At 42.5% G+C, this 13,214-nt stretch overlaps 1 protein-coding gene across 1 annotated transcript in view; it reads left to right on the top strand.

The window, feature by feature from the left end:
* The window catches only part of LOC138783458 (interaptin-like), a 57,314-nt gene extending 52,958 nt beyond the window's left edge, over positions 1-4,356 (top strand). The window contains exons 9-10 of the mRNA XM_069958173.1: positions 1,892-2,281; positions 3,044-4,356. Coding sequence (XP_069814274.1) covers positions 1,892-2,281; positions 3,044-3,678 — 1,025 coding nt within the window. The 3' untranslated portion in view covers positions 3,679-4,356. The remainder of the gene's footprint in view (positions 1-1,891; positions 2,282-3,043) is intronic.
* Positions 4,357-13,214: the final 8,858 nt, after the last annotated feature.

The following is a 13,214-nucleotide window of genomic DNA, read 5'->3' as shown; positions in this document are numbered from 1 at the left end:
CAGGACAGATCTTAAATTAAAAGCAGCTATCCGAAGGTACAAGTGGTTGGGGGGGGGAGGCAAATTGTGGGTACAGACTCGCTTTAATAAATATGCTTTGATTCGCTATATTCTGACCCTTACAACTTATTTATTTTTCTGCCTCCAGGGCTGGGTGAGGGCTAATTTGTGACTCCATGAGATGCAATAATGGATACATTGTATGTTATTTATCTATAAACATTGACCAGCCCTACAATAGAGAAAAAAAGCTTTGTATTTCAATTAAGCAATATTAAGCTATGTTCCCACAATGTAAAAATAGGGGCAAATAATGGCTGTTGATCATGATCAATAATAATGGCTGTTGTTTTTCAACAATGGCCGTTATTTGCCCTTATTTTTACATAGTGGGAACATAGCCTTAAAGCGACTCTCTACCCACAATCTGTCCCCCCCAAACCACTTGTACCTTCAGATAGCTGCTTTTAATCCAAGATCTGTCCTGGGGTCCATTTGGCAGGGAATGCAGTTATTGTCATAAAAACAACTTTTAATCCGGCAGCGCTGTGTATAACGGCCGGGGCTTACATTTGTATATGCATTAGGCTGCCACACCCTCTCTGTCCTTCCTCCCCATCCTTCCTTTGCACAGGTGTATTAACAATCCAGCCCATGTTCATTATACACACAGGTGGGGAATAGGAAGCAATCTGCCTGGAGCATTCCTAATGATGAGGAGGGTGGGGAGGAAGGACAGAGAGGGTGTGCCAGCCTAATGCATATACAAATGTAAGCCCCGGCCGTTAGACACAGCGCTGCAAGATTAAAAGTAGTTTTTTATGACAATAACTGCATCCCCTGCCGAATGGAATAAAAGCAGCTACAAGTGGTTTGGGGGGGTCAGATTGTGGGTACAGAGTCCCTTTAAGGGTTTACAAAATCTTGGAGTTTGGTTTCTTTAAAGGGGAAGTCCAGGCAAAATAATTTTAAGATATGTCATTGTCCAACAAAAGTTATGAAAATTACTAATAGATACTTATTATGGGAAATGCACCTATAGCGCATTTTCCCTGCACTTACTGCAGCATGGCGTGTTCAGGTCTCTGTCAAGTTGGTGATGTAACGTCACATAAACTGCCAAAACCTGCTGCAGCGGTGGAACAGACTGGGGCAGCAGGTGTTGCCAGTTTATGTGACGTGACATCACCAACTTGACAGAGACCTGAACAGGCCATGTTGTAGTAAGTGCAGGGAAAATGCACTATAGGTGCAATTCCCATAATAAGTGTCTATTAGTAATTTTCATAACTTTTGTTGGGCAATAACATATCTTAAAATTATTTTGCCTGGACTTCCCATTTAAGTATGTCTGGTTTCTAGCGATATTCAAAGTAGTTATTCATAGACATGTTTGGATTAGTCATTGGCAATAACATAATTAATACTTATTTAAGTACCGTAGTACAGTAAGAAATGGGATATTTGTCCAAAATGTAAAAACTATGAATTCCAGACAAAGAACACCCTCTAAAAAGTTATCTGTATATGGCAATGATTCTATATTAGGCTTACATTGTTTTTTTTTTTAAAAGAACAGACGATTGCAACTAACTCATTGTCTGTTCTTTTCTGTGGCAGCGGCATTGCATTGAATAATGAACATGTCTACAATAGCTTATCACACAATGTAATGTACTGTCAGTGGCCGTACTTTACATTGTAGTCAGTGGTTAATTGAAATGCGGGAACACCCAACAGTGCCCGCAATTCAATTGTAAAAAGATAACGTTCCTGCAGGTATCAGCTGCAGGAACGTGCCGAACGCTGCCGGTGTCCGGCAGTATAACACAGTGTAAACATAGCCTAACAAGATAATGTTTTAATAATGAATTTAGGGATATTCTTTCAGATCGTGGCAAACAAAAAAGCCTGAATGTAATGCATACATTAGAAGAACTGATGTCTGAACTAAACAGCACAAAAAGTACTGAAGATATAGAAGATGAGATTATCAAACTGGAAAAAATAAAGAATTCAACAGAGAAGAACAGTGTCTTCAAATCACAGACTGAAAAAGGAGGAAATGATGACGAACCATTTGATGAGAAAGACCTCCCTGACAATATGCCAAAAAAAGTAAAAAGTCAAACACAAACCACTAAAAAACTAACAGAAACAAATGACAAACTTCCTAATCTAAGTGAAGATTTAAAAACTGAAACACAGAATACAACTAAAATGAAGAAAATCAATAATCCTCAATATCTCAATATATCAAAAAATGAAAATCTAGACTCAGGTAAGAAAAAATAGTACAAAAAAATAATCAGAAGAGAAAACATTATGGGACAGATGGTCATCATGGTCAGAATCCATAACGGTTCATACCTGTCCAGAAAGTGTCCTTTAGGATCAAAGGAAGTGCAAACGAAACCCAGGAGCTTGCTGGGTAAAAGGTACACAAGTCCAATCCAAAAAGATATTTGTAGCACTCTATCCCATAAAATCACAATCCTTTTATAGTTCACAAGTACATATAAACCCAATTAAAAGATGTCTACAGCAACGTGTTTCAACGGACACGTACACATCTTTTTAATCTTTTTGGATGGAATTGTAAGAACACGTCATGGTGTGTAACTATCTTCAGCATTTTTTCAGATGTGTATTTTCATCCTGTAATTTACCTCATGGTGGCAGCATCATCTAAATTATGTGTTACTCAATAATTGTGAATACACATGAACCTACACTACAGAAATATAAAGATTTGTATTCTAGTTAAGCAAAATGTAGGGTTTGCAAAATCTTTTTTTTTTTTTTTTTTTTTTTTTAAATCTATCTGGTTTCTAGCATTAGTCAATGTAGTTATTAAATAGACACATTTTTAACAGTCATTGGCAAGAAAAGAACTAATACTCATGTCAGTAGTACAGTAAGAAATGTGATTCTTATCCCATTTGTAAAAACTTTTTTTTCCAGTAGCCTCTAAAATATTAACTGTACATAGCAATGACAAGATAATGTTATAATAATTAATTTATGGATATTCTTCTTTTAGCTCTTCGCAAGCAAACCAGCCTGAAGGTAATGCAGAAATTACAAGAACTGGTTTCAATACTAAACAGCACAAAAAGTACTGAAGATAAAAAAGATGAGATTAATAGATTGAATAAAATAAAGAATTCAACAGAGGAGAGCAATGTCTTCAAATCACAAAATGAAAAAGGGGGAAAGGATGATGAACCATCTGATGAAAGAGACCTCCCTAAAAATACACCATTAAAAGAACAAACCACTAAGCAACAAATGGGAAAAAAGGAAAAAGATCCTGATCTAAGTGAGGATTCAGAGACTGAAACACAGAACCAAACTAAGATTAAAAAAGTCAATAATCCTCAATATTCCAAAATAGCAAACAAAGACAGTGTTGTTTTAAGGAAAGAAGAACTTATTGATACACCAAAAGAAAACATTACCATCGCTGCAGAAAGTGCAAAAAGTGAGGTCAAAGCATCCAACACAGGAAACATTCTGGAAGCTCAAAGCAAACCTCAGAAACTGACTCTGGAGAAAGTAGAGATATCAGATGGAGATATTTACAATGCAAAAGGAGAATCTGAGTATGATAAGACTGAATATAGTGAAAATGATATGGAAATGGATGAACAAGCAATCTTAGAGATACTATCATAAAGTTCACACTACTTGTCATAGGTTACACATAGTCATTCCCTGACAATATTCCTGACAATATAAAAAAAAGTTTTGCATATAACTACATCTACATGTTAGCAGATGTCAATTGAGCGGAGAGGCGCAGAGAGTGGAGGTGCGGGGGCCCTCCCGTTTAAACAGATAGGCAGACAGAATTCGTAGTGTGAAGGGCTGTGTTCTTTTTTTTTTCTGGACGTTATTTAAAACTCAAAACAACGGCAATTGTTTTAAGTATCAAATAATGGCCGGTGTTTAAAGAGGTACTCCGGCGCTGATAAATAAAATTAAAAATCAATCAAACAAAGTTTTTACACTTACCATGAGTCTGTCTCCATTAGAATTTCCTGCTGTTTGCAGGTCCCTGAAGCTCCAGTTGGTAGCTTGATTTTTTCTTTACTTCCTGGTTTGGGCTTTCCCATGATGCAATTTGTCTCCTGCAATGTCTAACTGACTCTGTAAAACTGTTAGAAGGCTTACATCTTGTTCAGCCAATCAGAGCTGAGTAACCTGAGTCATCTGACAAAGGGAGGCTGGCTTAAAAGGTCTTAGACCCGCCTCCCTCTTGATGATGTCATTGTCACAAAATGGCAGCCACAGAGCAGCCTGGGGTCAACAGTCATTAGGTAAGAATAAGTTTACTTCACTTCCTGGTGGGGGATTGAGGGGGAAAATATAGGGAAGGGGGCAGATAGATGATTAAAGCATATTACAAAGTTATATAACTTTGTAATGTGTTTAACCCCTTAGCGACCCATGACGTATCTAATATGTCATGGCGCCGCGGGGGGTGTTCAGAGCGGCGCTGATCCAGGCTGACACGTGCAGCCGGGCAGTGCCTCTGTTAGCCGGCGCGGGTCCCGTTGCCGCGCCGGCTAATTAAGCACTTCAATGCAGCTGTCAAACCTGACAGCTGCATTGAAGGGCTTTAGACATCACATCCCTGGTGTCTAGTGGGTCGGATCTCCCCCCCACGATGCGATCGCGGGGGGGAGATCCGTTCTTCTGGCCGTGCCGGGCCTCAGCGTCGGAATGACGCTGATCCCGGCTCGGCAATAGATTGCTATGGCCTGCAGCAGGCCATAGTAATCTATGACCGATCTCATGGATCTTTGCTGTGTATATACACAGCATTGATCTCTATGAGAGATCTGTGCTATGTATATACAAGTCCCCCAGGGGGGCTTCTAGTCCATGTAAAAAAAAAAGTAAAAAAGTGTTTTTATTAATAAAAAATCCCCTCCCCTAATAAAAGTCCAAATCACCCCCCTTTTCCCATTTTATAAATATAAATTAATAAATAAATAAATAAATAAACATATTTAGTATCGCCGCGCGCGTAATCGCCCGAACTATTAATTAATCACATTCCTGATCTCGCACGGTAAACGGCGTAAGCGCAAAAAAATTCTAAAGTGCAAAATTGCGCATTTTTGGTCGCATCAAATCCAGAAAAAATGTAATAAAAAGCGATCAAAAAGTCGTATATGCGCAATCAAGGTACCGGTAGAAAGAACGCATCATGGCGCAAAAACTGACACCTCACACAGCCCCATAGACCAAAGGATAAAAGCGCTATAAGCCTGGGAATGGAGCGATTTTAAGTGACATATATTTGTTAACAATGGTTTGAATTTTTTACAGGCCATCCGATACAATATAAGTTATACATGTTATATATCATAGTAATCGTAACGACTTGAGGAACATGCATAACAAGTCAGTTTTACCATAGGGCAAACGGCGTAAATGCAAATCTCCCCGAAATCAAAACAAATTCGTTTTTTTTTCAATTTGACAGCGCAAATGATTTTTTTCCGGTTTCACAACATATTTTATGGAAAAATTATGCCTGTAATTGCAAAGTACAATTGGTTTCGCAAAAAATAAGCACTCATATAAGTCTCTAGGTGAAAAAATGCAAGCGCTATGGACTTTTAAACATAAAATGGAAAAAGCAAAAGCGCAAAAACGAAAATTGGCTTGGACCTTAAGGGGTTAAATTACTGGGAAAAAGCTTTTCGCTGGAGTACCCCTTTAACATACTCTAGCAGCTGCCATTACAATGATGGTTGTTGTTTCATTATTCTAGTTTAGGCTCTTTTGGGTGTGGTTCTTTTTTTTAAAATGACTGTACCACCAGGCCCAGGCTGAAGCACTGGAGGCGGGCCAACCAACCCTTAGTGGGAGGAAACCCTAACCCCTCTATGACCTGACTCCATTGGAATTAATGGAACCCTATCATAGAGGGGCTAGGGTTTCCTCCCACTAAGGGTGGGTCGGCCCGCCTCCAGTGCTTCAGCCTGGGCCTGGTGGTACAGTCACTTTAAGGTCCATTGAATTCAGTTGTAAAGACGGTGAAAGAATAGCGGGAAAAAATATGTGTGAACTAAAAACAACGGGCGTTGTTTACAAAATAACGTCCTCAAATATAAACATTAATTTGATGGCCGTACAAACAACATCCGTTGTTCAATACACTTTGGTGGACATTTATACGACGCTCGCACGGACATTTATACACCTAAATTATTTATACGGTCTTTAATTAGGCTCTGCATCCAATTACCCCACCTCTTAGTGATACCGAAATGACCTGTGCCTGCCGTATAGCGGGCGCAGAAATCTACACCTGCTCCTGAGCCATGATTTGCGAATGCGTGGCCTTCTCTTCGCTTGCCACGCCCCCTGCCTACCCATCACACGAACAGGGGATGCGGCTGGTGTATGCCAGAAAGAAGGGGCAAATCAGCGCCTTCTACCTGGTATACGCAAGGGGCACAGCCTGTGGAAATGTCCCCTTAGGTGTATTTGACGGCCATCATTCCTGAAGATAATCATCCATACAGATAATTATATCTTGGTAATAACGGACGTTTTTTGTTTTTTTTTAAGTCTGCCTTTTCAAATTTTTTTACACAGTGTGAACATATCCCATATCTGTGTCAGGTCATAAATTGAAAGGTATGAGGGGTATAACACAAGAACAACATGTGTAACATAGATATGGCATCCATAGTATAAAAAAAAACGGTGTTAAAGGGGTACTATGGGCAAATGTTAAAGGGAACCTGTCACCGCGGACGCGAGCACAGAGCCCATCCGCCACCCCCCCCACCCGCCCCCCCCCCCCCCCCCCCCCGGTGCAGCTCCCTGATACTTACCCTTTCTGGCGAGTCCCGCTCCTGAAGCCGGTCCCGGGACGAAGATATCAGCGCCCGAAGCCATGCACGCGTGCTGCAGAGATGAGTCCGATGCCCATAGAGAATGACAGCTCCATTCATTCTCTATGGGCATCGGACACATCTCAGGTAATTTGCATACAGCGTGCGCACGGCGCTGACATTTTCATCCCGGGACCGGCTCCAGGAGCGGGACTCGCCGGAAAGGGTAAGCATCCAGGGGCTGCACCGGGGGGGTCAAGCGGGCTCTGTGCCCGCTTCCCCGGTGACAGGTTCCCTTTGAAAAACAGGGGCAGGGGGTGGTGGGAACATAATAAAGAAGTGATACCCGTCCTGGTGCCCCACACCTGCAGCAAAAAAATTTCTTCGTTATCCAATGTGTCTTGGTGTTTCTTCAGACTGCATTTATACTTTGTGGTTGTGGTTCACTTTTTCATTTGTGCCGCTGTCGCTGATTTGCTAAGCTTTTCTAAAATAGGGTCAAAAACACAGTTATTAAAATTACTGTAAAACTAGGAGATTTTCAGACAATTTCAGAAAATCACATCAAAAGCTGCAATGGTACCGATACAGAACTATAACAAAACATATGAACCCAGCCTTACGGTACTGTGTATAATAAATGAACTGTGAAATTATTCTGGAGATTTTATTGAAATGTATTTCGATTAAAATGTTTAGTGATCATTTCAGGGTGACAAATTCAGGTTAAGAATTGCTTGATTGATATGAATGTCTTTCTGTTTACAACCTGTTTTTATTACACACGTTACTGATTGTAGATCCACGCTTTATGGTGCGTTTACACAGGCAGATTTATCTGACAGATTTTTGAAGCCAAAGCCAGGAACAGACCATAAACAGGGAACGGGTCATAAAGGAAAGACTGAGATTTATCCTTTTTTTAAACCCATTCCTGGTTTTGGCTTTCAAAATCTGTCAGATAAATCTGCCTGTGTAAACGCACCATAAGTTAGAGTTGGAATGTTTAAATGCACTGATGTGGAGTGAATAATCAGGTCTACAGAAGCGTGATACGTGAAACAGTTGGCATCTTACTGTGCACTGTGTGTCACCCGCTGGCTGGTTTTATCCTGTGAATGCAAATGTGAAATAAAGGTGTTTTTCTATTTTAAAGAAAACTGGTTAGGGCAGTATTCTTCTTACCAAAGTCAACCTATAATTTCCCATATGTATTGAGTATCATGCTCACACACCAGTCAGTATACTGGTTCTTTTACTGACTTAAACATTGTGCATCTTATAAATCTGTCAAGCTATTTCCTTTTAGGGCGCCCTCACACAAACTTTTTGTCTGGCGTTTTTCAGGTATTTTTCACTTTATGTGTGAATGATCTTTTTTTGTGGTTTAGGCGTTTTTGTGTGCAGAATTTTTTTCCACTGCCACCTCATGACCTAGCTGCTGGACCACAAAAGGTGACAAAAACACTAGTAAAAATAATGACATATGCACAGCAATGGCGTTTTTGAGACAACCAGAACAATTCCAATCTCTGTGGTAGTAAAAAACTACACCCTCAGAAAAACTGCCAAAGAACTTAAAAAACGCCTTCTGCTCTCTTCCCAGCACCAATCACTGCAGCTTCTCTGAGCTGACAGGCTGCTCAGCCAATCAGAGGCCGAAGCGACAGCAGCGTGTGGTGCTGAGAAGAGAGCAGAGATAAATCATGATAAATGAGGTGGGGAAGGAGGCAAGGGGCATCGGGCGAGTGGGGCATACGGGAGGCTTACACCAGGGAGAAGGGACAAATCTGCACCTTCTCCCTGGCATATGCCTCGGGCGGACCCTTCATAAATGTCCCCGGTAATGTCCCCGGCTCCGTATAATAGGGCCCTTAACCAGGTTTTCAAAGATTTGAGCAACTGAGCCTTGTACCACGTATCCCACACTATATTACACCATACAAGAAACTGGGCAGCAAGGGACAGCACTACTCCCTGTTGAATTTGAGTATCATGCATTCATTATAAGAGATAATGCCACAGTAATATGGTGTTTGTGAATTTATATGTGCATATGTATATTATTATGAGTATTTGTTTACTATAAACCCCAGGACCTCATGACAAAATCCAACACTTTTCTAAAAAAAATATATATTTTTTTATATTTTAATTTTTAATATCTACAGAGAAGGTGTTTACCGTGTGTACGCTGGGAGGAGTATATACGGTGAGCCCCTGCACCTGTGGGTTGCTGGTGCACCCTTTGTTTTTTGTCTGTACTTAAGCCACAAGCAGCGTGCAACCTGCAGTGTGAACAGTGTGCAGTGCCAAAATTTCCCTTTTTTTCTGTTGAATGTGGGAGGTGTGGCTACCTCCTGTTGGCCTGCACTCCACTCATGTCCCAAGGGTGCTATAAAAGAGATCATTTGGCTCCTATCTACCGAGTTGTAGGCTTATTCAGCCCAGGAGAGGCCATTGCTAGTGTGAAAATGCTAGAGTAGGGACCATGTCTCGAGGACGCCTTAACGTTGGTGACATGGTAGACTCTGTTTGATCAAATAGTTTGCTAAGATCCTCACTTTTCTAAAAAAAAATATATATTTTTTTTATATTTTAATTTTTAATATCTACAGAGCAGGTGTTTACCGTCTGCACGCTGGGAGGAGTTTATACGTTTTTTTTTGAAAATCCAACATTGTCACTGACTACAAATTAAGATCCCGACATTAAACTGGTTGTATCCAGGATAAGAGATGTAAAGTAGAGTTCTCCATAAAATTATCACATTCTTATTTATACCTAATAAAAGACAGTAATAATACTCTGGATTTATTTTGTTTAGTGACTTAATAAACACAGTTTTGGTTTTTTTTGCTTAAACCAGAATATATATGTATGTACATATAGTATGTTTAAGCAGATTTGATATCAATGTAACTGTCAATGTAATTAGACAGGTCGGTTATCACTAATGAGTGTTCCTAGGGGCATTCACATGCCCATGTAAAAGAGCCTTTAGTTACATTCACATAATATCATCTCTCTAACAGGACATGTGCGGCCAATAACAATGTATTTAAAGGGACATGCGACTAACTGTGCCTTGTGTATGTTCTACAAGCGAGCGTATGAGTAAATAAAAATATACCTTCAACATCCAGGGGGGCCCCCACGCCCCGCTCTTGTGCTCAAAGACCGCTGGACAGGGCTGCTGCCATCTGAACTGTAACTATGAGCACTCGTAATGATTGCTCATAGTTACATGCAGCAGCACTGACAGAGCGGGAGACATTGGCTCCCTTCCTGTCAGTCACTCTTGTGGCCGCAGGAAGGGTTTTCCCTGCGGTCACAAGTGGCAGCTTTGTCCTTGTGGTGCCGGCGCTCCAGTGACATCACTGGAGCATCGGCGCCAGGACAAGGGGAGTGCGGCCTCTTGTGATCGCAGGGAACACCCTTCCTGCGGCCACAAGAGTTAAGAGAAGAGGAGACACCCTGACCCAGGTGAGTATAAGTGTTTGTTTTATTGTGTTATATACTATATGGGAGGGGGAGCACACAGGGGTCTGTTTAACTGGGGGAGCGCACATCGGTTGTCTATATAAATGGAGGGAGCACACAGGGGGCTATATAACAGGGGGAGCACACAGGGGGGCTATAGACTACTGGGGCTTCACTGAGGGGGTCTATATACTACTGGGGGCAGCACACAGGGGTCTATATACTACTTGGGGCAGCAAAATGGGGTCTATATACAACTTGGAGAGCACACAGGAGGTCTATATCCAAGTGGGGGAGCACACAGGGGGCTATATACTACTGGGGGAGCATACAGGGGTCTATATACTACTGGTGGGGCACACAGGGGGTCTATATACTACTGGGAGAACATACAGGGGGTCTATATACTACTTGTGAGGCACACAGGTGGTCTATATATAACTGGGGGAGCACACAGGGGTCTGTATACTACTGGGGCAGCACAAAAGGGGTCTATATAATACTGGTGGGGCACACAGGGGGTCTATATACTACTGGGGGAACCACACAGGGGGTTTATATACTACTGGAGGAGCACACAGGGGTCTATATCCAAGTGGGGGAGCACACAGGAAGTCTATATCCAAGTGGGGGAGCACACAGGGGGGCTAAATACCACTGAGGGAGCACACAGGGGGGCTATATACTAGTGGGGGAGCACACAAGGGGTATATACAACTGGGGGCAGCACACAGGGGTCTATATACAACTGGGGCAGCAAACAGGAGGTCTATATACTTCTGGGGGAGCACACGGGGGGCTATATATAACTGGGGGAACACACAGGGGTCTATATACTACTGGGGGAAGCAAACAAGGGGTATATACTACTGGGGGCAGGACACAAGGGGTAAATACTATTGGGGGCAGCACAGAAGGAGTATATATTACTGGCGGTAGCGCACAAGGGGTATATACTACTGGGGGCAACACACAGCGGTCTATTGTTTTGGAATGGGTGTCGAGGGGGGGGGCCCAGACATAACTTCGCTTGGGGCCCCAGAAATGCCAAGACCGCCCCTGCATGATGTCACCACATCAGCGGCATACTTCCAAGACAAAGAAACACAGGAAATTCACGCCAGGGACCAGCAGGCTGGAGTCGTCTTCTGCCCCCCACACAACAACCTTTAACCCCTATCAGACTGGACCAGTCCCCCCCCCCTTCTTAATGTTAAGCACATGTGAGGTTAAAGGGAATCTGTTAGTACCCAGACCAGACCCGAGGTGCTGACAGTGTAGTGTAGGTGGCTGGCCCCTTGTGAGCATGGTACCTGTAGTATATGCATCCCTGTAGTAGATTCTTTACAATCTCAGGTCTCGCACTGTAATCAAATAAGTGTGCTATTGACATCGACAATCATGCATGCGTGTGCAGCGTCCCAACTGAGCACATTGGCTTTAGTCCCTAAGAATGCCTGCGCCACCCCCTTGGCGCATGCACGTTCGGCGATGTCAGAAGCATTCAGCCTGACATCAGCAGCAAGCACTGTGATGGCGACAGCATGGGTAGGAGGCCGGCCAGCAGTAAATGTGTATCAAAAAAGAGGGAGGAAGAAGTAGTGGTGAGGTGTGCCAAAGTGCAGCACAAACACCAAGCCTCTACTCCTCTTTGACTCCTCATTACAGTGGGAGACCCGAGATTATATAGAATATACTGCATGGACGCATTTACTACAGGTACCATGCACGCAATGGGCCAGCCACCTACACTACACTGTCAGCACCTCCGGTCTGGTCAGGGTGCTGAAAGATTTCCTTTAAAATGACTGTACCACCAGGCCCAGACTGAAGCGCTGGAGGCAGAGCCACCCCCAGTGGGAAGAAACCCCAGCCCCTCCATGACGTGACTCCATTAGAATCAATGGAACCCTATCATAGAGGGACTAGGGTTTCCTCCCACTAAGGGTGGGTCGGCCCGCCTCCAGTGCTTCAGCCTGGGCCTGGTGGTACAGTCACTTTAAAGGAGAAGTCCAGCAAAAATTTTTATTGAAGTATTGTATTGCCCCCCCAATACAAATCACCAATATACACTTATTACGTGAAATGCTTATAAAGTGCTTTTTTCCCTGCACTTACTACTGCATCAAGGCTTCACTTCCTAGATAAAATGGTGATGTCACGACCCGACTCCCAGAGCTGTGCGGGCTGTGGCTGCTGGAGAGGATGGTGGCAGGGGGATGCTTAGTGTCCCTCCAGTGCCCTGTGTCCCTCAGTGTCCCCCTGCCATCATCCTCTCCAGCAGCCACAGCCCGCACAGCTCTGGGAGTCGGGTCGTGACATCACCATGTTATCCAGGAAGTGAAGCCTTGATACAGTAGTAAGTACAGGGAAAAAAGCACTTTATAAGCATTTCCCGTAATAAGTGTGTATTGGTGATTTGTATAACTTTTGGGGGGCAATACAATACTTTAATAAAAATTTTCGCCAGATTTCTCCTTTAAGGGTAGCTTCACACGTATCGTATCGCAGCAGATTTTCTGCTGCGGATCCGGTACATGTGAAGCTACGCTAAACGCTGTTGTTTCTTCTCAGTCCAGTATGACACTTCTCAGCATGATACATCAGGCTTTAGTTTTATATAATTTCTCTAGTATTTTTTTCATAGCAATAACTGTGACACTTTCCTCAAAGGCATTCCTATAGGGGCACAGTTCACGTATTTATTTCTTGTATGAGTTACCCATATTTTAATGATAAATACTAGTGATGAGCGAATACTGTTCGATCTAATAGATATTCGATTGAATAGTAAGGTATTTGATCTATCGAATATTATCGAATAGTTCGCCGAATATTTGATAAATATTCGATAAGCGTTCAAATCCCCCA

Source organism: Dendropsophus ebraccatus, chromosome 1, assembly GCF_027789765.1.
Source record: "Dendropsophus ebraccatus isolate aDenEbr1 chromosome 1, aDenEbr1.pat, whole genome shotgun sequence".
In the NCBI taxonomy this organism is placed as follows: Eukaryota; Metazoa; Chordata; class Amphibia; order Anura; family Hylidae; genus Dendropsophus; species Dendropsophus ebraccatus.
The sequence above is the reverse complement of the archived record's forward strand: the minus strand, read 5'-3'. Positions and strand labels throughout refer to the sequence as shown.